Source organism: Suncus etruscus, chromosome 11 (assembly GCF_024139225.1).
Source record: "Suncus etruscus isolate mSunEtr1 chromosome 11, mSunEtr1.pri.cur, whole genome shotgun sequence".
NCBI classification, from domain to species: domain Eukaryota; kingdom Metazoa; phylum Chordata; class Mammalia; order Eulipotyphla; family Soricidae; genus Suncus; species Suncus etruscus.
Genome location: NC_064858.1, coordinates 57,328,566 through 57,336,211, shown reverse-complemented (window position 1 = coordinate 57,336,211; position 7,646 = coordinate 57,328,566). Strand labels below are relative to the sequence as shown.

Below are 7,646 nucleotides of genomic sequence, written 5' to 3'. Positions count from 1 at the left end.
GTAGGGGCCAGAGATATAGTACAACTAGTAGGGTGCTTGCCTTGCACATGGCTGACCTGGATTCGATTCCTAGCATTCCATATAGTCCTCTGGGCCTACCTGAGTGCAGAGCCAGAAGTAACCGCTGAGCATTACTGGGTGTGGCCCATCAATATAGGCCCCTTTTCAATGTAGTCTGTTATTATTAGACCACAACATTAATCCTCTCAACTTTGAATACGTTGGATTAATTAAAGTCATTCTGAATATTTTCTGAAGCAATATCACCACCTGGTGGTTTCTTCTCTTCAAGAAATATGGCATCCCTCTCCGCTCCTGCACCAGGAAACAGTCCAGATCCCGGCAGCGGCTTGACCCCGGCTCCACGCTGGCCAGGAGGATGAAAGGCCACAGCTGGAGGCTCCTTGCCACCGGCGTTGGGCCCTCAGAGCTGCCATCCAGGCCGGCCGCCCGGATGGCGACCCCCGCCTCAGCCCCAGATACACGGGCTCTGGTGGCAGACTTTGTCGGATATAAACTGAGGCAGAAGGGTTATGTTTGTGGAGCAGGCCCCGGGGAGGGCCCGGCAGCTGATCCACTGCACCAAGCTATGCTTGCGGCTGGTGATGAGTTCGAGACCCGCTTCTGGCGCACCTCCGACCTGGCGGCCCAGCTGCATGTGACCCCAGGCTCTGCCCAGCAACGCTTCACCCAGGTCTCCGACGAACTCTTCCAAAGGGGCCCCAACTGGGATCGCCTTGTGGCCTTCTTTGTCTTCGGAGCGGCGCTGTGTGCTGAGAGTGTCAACAAGGAGATGGAGCCGCTCGTGGGGCAGGTGCAGGAGTGGATGGTAGAATACCTGGAGACGAGGCTGGTCGACTGGATCCACAGCAGTGGGTTCTGGCGCTCAAGGGTTACTCCTGGCTCTACGCTCAAATCGTTCCTGGAAGGCTTGGGAGACCATATGGGATGCCGGGATTCGAATCACCGTCGTCCTGCATGCAAGGCAAATGCCCTACCTCCATGCTATCTCTTCGGCTCCACCCCCCAATTTTTTTTATTGTTAAATTATCTTTATTTTAACACCGTGATTACAAATACGATTGTAGTTGTATGGTTACAGTCATGTAAAGAACACCCCCCTTCACCAGTGCAAGATTCCCACCACCAGTTTCCCAGATCTCCCTCCTCCCCACCACACCCACACCTGTACTCGAGACAGGCTTTCTACTTCCCTCATTCATTCACATTGTTACGATAGCTCTCAGTGTAGTTATTTCTCTAACTGCACTCTCATCACTCTATGTGGTGAGCTTCATGTCATGAGCTGCACCTATCAGCCCTCATCTCTCTTGTCTCTGAGATACAGCTGAAGTTATTTTATTAAGTTATTTTACAGCCTTTTTTTTATTTCACAAATGTTGTGTATATGCACTAGGCACAATCACTGATCAGGGTTGGATTAGTAACATAATAATCCCATGGAAATGTTTACATAAACAACACACAAATTATTTGCGATACCATGCCCTTTTATTTTGAGGGAGTACACACCTAGCAATGCTTAAGGGTGGTGACTTCTGACTGTGCTCAGGAATCACTTTTTGGCAGTGCTCAGGGGACAAATATGGGGTGCCAGGGATGGAACCTGGGTCGGCCATGTGCAAGGCAATGTGCCCTGACCACTGTACTATAACTCTGGCCCAAATGCCATGTATTTTTGACACTTTCAGCATATCTCAGTTCTGACTACTTATGTTCCAAGTGTTTAGAAGTTATGTATGAATAGTGGTTATCATATATAAGACACTGCTTTTTATTCTTTGATTTTTGGACTATATCTAGAGTTGCTCAGGGGTTACTCTTGGCTGTGCACTTAGGAATCAGTTCTAGAGGTGCTTGGGAGACCATGGGATCAAACAGTCCAATTCCAAGCAAGACAAGCACCTTACCCACTGTACTATCTCTCCAGTCCCAATACTATAATTCTAGAGTATAGAGAATCATTGTAACTAGAAAAATTTGAAAGCAGGAGCTATAAATAGAGGTGAAATAAAATATTTATGTTGTCTGGAAACATTTCTTTCTACCCTCAAGTAGTGTTGCCCTTGTATTTTTTTTTTTTTACTGATTATTTTCCTCAATTTTATTGATCTTTCCATTCTGTGAGCACATTTTTCCTTAGAGGACATACCATCACTAAGTTTTCATTTTCTTCAGACTCCATGGCCCTCTATTGATAAGTTAACTGAAGGAAAATTGCACCATTTTACTAATTCTTTTTAATTTTTTCATTACACTAATTCTTAAAATATTAAGAGAGAAACTTGTCTCATTTTCTTTTTTGTTTTGTTTTGTTTTGGGGCCACATCGGTGGTACTCAGTGGTTACTCCTGGCTTTGTGGTCAGTCATCACTCCTGGCAGGCTCAGGGAACTATATGGGATGCCAGAGATTGAACCCAGGTCTGCTGTATACAAGGCAAGCACCCTACCCATGTGCTATTGCTCCAGCTCTCTTAAGTTTTCCATAAATCAATAGGCAAAACATTAAGACTATAGAAGATCACTTAGCATTTATCCAACACATAGTGATTGACAGTAGGAGTCAACATTTAATTAAGTGGGATCCCATTTACAGTTTACAGTCTAATAGGCAGATATCTTTATAAGTCACCAATTTGGTTTTTGGGTTGAGTGCCAAAACTGGTAGTGCTCAGGAACCACTCCTGGCAGAGCCTGGGGGACCATATGTGGTATCAGAGATTGAGCTCCAATAGGCAGTGTGCAAGATAGGCACTATACCCAATGTTCTGTCTCCTCAGAAATCTTTTTTTAATGTGTTTCTCTGTAAAGCAATTATGCCTATTAGAGTATGTATGGAAGTTACAGTGTATTACTTAATACTTTTTTAATTTGGGGGTTACTGGGGATCCAAATTTTGCTTGGCCTTATACATGAAAAGCATGTACTCTACATCAGAGCTGAAATCCTGACCCCAAGTTTTTCTTTTTCTCTCTTATTTGACATTATTGTTATTATCTAAGGTCCGGGGACCCGTGCTTTTCTTCTTTTAAATAAAAATAATATAATTGTGGAAAAATCATAGATCATAGAAAATTATACAGAAGAGCATCAGTTATAATCCTACTACCCAGAGAGAACAACTGTTAACATTTTGGCATATTTCTTTCACATCTTTTATCTGAGCTTATATTTTAAGATCAAACTGTACGTAAAATTTTGTCTACTGCATTATGATTATGCTGCAAGCATTTTTCCTTGTCATTAAAAACATTTTGAAGGTATAATGACTATAGAAAATTGCATCTATGTGTATACAGTAGCCTGCTTGGACATTAAAATTGTTTATATTTTTTCACTTTGATGAACATATTTGCAAATGCTTATCTAGTCCATAAATTATTTTAGAACAGATTATAAAAATATAATAACTGGATGAGAAATCTTAATATTTTGAAAACTTTTGGTACTTATTGCCAAAGAAAAGATTGTACTGGTTCTTGTCCTTTTTTTACCGTCAAAGACCAAATTCTGTGTGTGTTTTTAAAATCACATATACCTAGCTGTAATCATATTTCTATATAATTTTATATTCTACTTTGGCCTAACAAAAATTATTTTTGCATGTTATCGCACTGTGTAAATCTTTTAACAGGTGCATTATCTTTGGATGTAATTATAGTTTGCCTAAATCTTTATTGTTGGAATTTACTGTTTTTCTATTTTCATCACCATACAAAATGTATCTGTGTATTAAAGTAGACCTTATAGTATACAGCTGTAGACTGCCATATTTACAGGGGTTTTTCAGTCTCTGCTTGCATATGAAACCTTCTGTTTGATCCCAGACATGACATAGTCCCCAGAGCACAGAGTTTGGAATGGCCCCTGGACACTGCTCTTTGTGACTTATGTCTATAGCCAAGAGAACAACAACAAAAATACCAGCCTGAGATAAAAGTGCCATACTAGGTGGGACAGTGCATGCCTCAGGGGTCTTCAAACTATGGCCCGCGGGCCACATATTGTATTTATTCCCATTTTGTTTCTTCACTTCTAAATAAGATATATGCAGTGTGCATAGAAATTTGTTCATAATTTTTGTTTTTACTATAATCTGGCCCTCCAACAGTCTGAAGGACAGTGAACTGGCCCCCTGTTTAAAAAGTTTGAGGACCCCTGCGAGATGTTAATGCCCTAGTTTGGTCCACAGAGCACCGCTGGGGGTTACACTGAACCTGAGAGAGCTAGAATAACCCTAGTGAACAGAAAGGTAACTTATCTACCTACCCACCCACTCATCCACCCACTTATCCATCCATCCATCCATCCATCCTTCTATATCTATCTATCTATCTATCTATCTATCTATCTATCTATCTATCTATCTATCTATCTATCTATCTATCTATCTATCTCTCAGAGTAAATATATGAATATATAACTACATAAAATACAAAACAAAATATGACAGTTTCTTAAAGATGATAACTTAGATTCACCTATCAGTTTAGGGCAGGTATTTTTTTTATTTGTTTTTTAATATCTATTTCAAGGGGCTGGATGGATAGTATAGCAGCCAATGTTGGAGTTTGAACCTGGGCATTCCTCATGCCAATATGCACTCAGCCCTATGAACTATCTCTGTAACTCCCACATTTTCCCTTTAAAATTTCCCTTAAATAGGGGGCCAGAGAAATAGCATGGAGATAAGGTGTTTGCCTTGCATGCAGAAGGTTGGTGGTTCAAATCCTGGCATCCCATATGGTCCCAAGCCTGCCAGGAGCGATTTCTGCGCATAGAGCCAGGAGTAAGCCCTGAGCACTGCCTGGTGTGACCCAAAAAACCAACCAAACAAAAAATTTCTCTTAAACAGGGGCCAGAGCAATAGCACAGCAGTAGGGCCTTTGCCTTGCACATGACCCGGGTTTGATCCCCGACATCCCATATGGGCCCCCAAGCCTGCCAGGATCAATTTCTGAGCGCAGAGCCAGAAATAACCCCTAAGAACTGTTGGGTGTGACCCAAAAACCAAAAAAAAAAAATTCCTTTAAACAATGATTATGGTACAATTTGTACTAAGGTTAGAGTTTGTGGACCCCAAATAAATTTCATCATTTATTTTAGCTTTGGCTTTTTCACTTGTGGTTGACAACAGCATTGCCCGTTTACTAACATATATCAGTACATATGCTAATATGTATGTGTGTATGCATATATATATATATGGAATAAAGAGAGAAAGCAAGAATGAGTGAGAGAGAGGTAGAGAGAGGGAAAGAGTGAACTACTTGGGTCAGAATATACTGAGAAATCCAGGGGTATAGCTTAAAGGATTGGAGCACATCCTTTGGATTCTGGAAATCCCTAGCATCACATAATCCCAAATACCATCAGGAGCTACTCCAGGAACTATGCTGTGTGTAGTTCTTGAGTATCATGGAGTGTGCCCCCTTCAAGAAATTAAAACAACAGAATACAATGTGTACTGTCTTGGCCATACATTGTCCAAGAAAACAGCCTAAACCCACCTTCTTTGGATGCATGTGCCAGGAAAGCTTCTTTTTTATGGCCCTATTAAGAGCCCATGCCCAAATACTAAAAATTCTCTCTGAGGAGGCAGAAAAACAAACAAGCCAGGGTCACTTTTTTTTTTCTTTTTTTTTCTTTTTTTTTTTTTTTTTTGGTTTTTGGGCCACACCCGGCAGTGCTCAGGGGTTACTCCTGGCTGTCTGCTCAGAAATAGCTCCTGGCAGGCACGGGGGACCATATGGGACACCGGGATTCGAACCAACCACCTTTGGTCCTGGATCAGCTGCTTGCAAGGCAAACGCGGGGACTTTCATTGTTAACCAACAAGAATACCTAAGGCACGGTCAGTCCTGATGATCAAGCCCAAGTTCCCCAGAACAGTGAATCACCAGAGGAGATAAGAGCAAAAAAAAGGACAGATATTGGCTTTTGTCCTTTAGAATAGACTCTAACCTTTACTCTTTTTTTTTTTTTTTTTTTTTGGTTTTTGGGCCACACCCTGTGGTGCTCAGGGGTTACTCCTGGCTGTCTGCTCAGAAATAGCTCCTGGCAGGCATGGGGACCATATGGGACACCGGGATTCGAACCAACCACCTTGGTTCTGGATCGGCTGCTTGCAAGGCAAACGCGGCTGTGCAATCTTTCCGGGTCCTTTTACTCTTTTTTTTTTTTAAATAAAAATTTTGTTAAGTTTTTGGTAGCACAGACAGTGCTCAGAATGTTCAGGGTCTTCTGGGGATTTTCAGCTGCCTGGAATGCTTCAATGCTAGAGCATAAGTTATATAGCACTTCTCAAGGATGAGGATTTTCTGGCAGCAGACAAGGCTAGCACCTAAACCCCTCTATTATCTTTCCAGTCCTTAGACCCTAGTTTCTTAAACAGTAGGTTGTTTCTCCATATAGGGTCACTGAACTGAATATGGGGACTGCAAAAAATTGGCAACAGGAAAACGTTTCTGAATGTACTATGAACAAAAATTCCAAATCAAGTGTGTAATGAATCTCTGGTGTTTCTGGCAATGCTGGCCTATGATGCATTTTTGGGGGGTAATGAGGCGATGAATGGAAAATGTTTTATGAGTCCTGGCATAGATAACTAAAGTATTTACTGTAATTTCTCCTTATGCATATGCAATTCATAAATTCTGAAACAGAACCCAGACAAGTCTCAAAGTGTTCTACAGTTCTACAATGGGTCCTTAGATTGATTCTTTTGTGGGGAGACGAAATGTTTAGATGTGTTGGGGGTTGGGGTAGGTTGGACTGAATCTAGGGCTCCTGCACTCAAAGCATATTCTCCAGTCTATTGAGATCTTTAATCCACCTCTCTATCCCACAGTGTGACTGTTTAATAAATTCAGCTGAAAGCCCTTTGTTTTCAGTTAACAAACATAAAGTTACAGTATTATCTTTCCTTCCAGTCTCTTTAAAAAGTAATTTCTATCTGGGGTGAGGCCTTTTTGTAATCAGATAAAGGACTTTTTTTCCATTTTCTCCATTTTTCTGGACCTATGCAAACATTGGAGATTGCCACTATCACACCTTTACTGTATTTTTTTTACTCTTATCCTTTAAGGAAAAAAAATACAACTTACTGAACTTAAAAACAAATTACTGTAGTAGAATGCCTGTCTCGAATACAGGTAGGGGATGGGAAGGGGGGAGGGGGTAATGTTGCACTGGTGAAGGGGGGTGTTCTGGTTATGACTGTAACCCAAATATGATCATGTTACTTAAATAAAAAATATATTTAATAAAAAAAAAGTAATCTCTATGGGCCAGAGAGATAATACGTAAGTAGGACCATTGCCTTGTATATGGCTGACCTGGATTTAATCTTCAAATCTTATATGGCCACCCAAGCATCACCAGGAGTAACCCCTGAGTATAAGTGTATGTAGACCCCAAACCTCAAATAAAAGAAATTTCTACTATCGATGGTATTGCAGATACAAATCTGACACAGACCTAAGTTTGAATAAGTATAAAGATTTTCCAAGGAACAACCAGCAAGCTCAGGGGTTGGAAAGAGAGTACAGTGGGTAAAGTCTTTGCCTTTTATACACCTGACCCAGGTTTTGTCCCCCAGTCCTATCAGAAATGAAACACATAG

The 7,646-nt window shown here is 41.1% G+C and overlaps 1 protein-coding gene across 1 annotated transcript; it reads left to right on the top strand.

Moving 5' to 3' along the window:
- The first annotated feature begins 313 nt into the window (after positions 1-313).
- On the top strand, positions 314-3,677 carry BCL2L2 (BCL2 like 2). Its single transcript, XM_049782941.1, has 2 exons — positions 314-892; positions 3,657-3,677. The coding sequence occupies exons 1-2, from the start codon at positions 380-382 to the stop codon at positions 3,675-3,677; spliced, it is 534 nt and encodes a 177-aa protein (XP_049638898.1). The 5' UTR covers positions 314-379.
- The last annotated feature ends 3,969 nt before the right edge of the window (positions 3,678-7,646 follow it).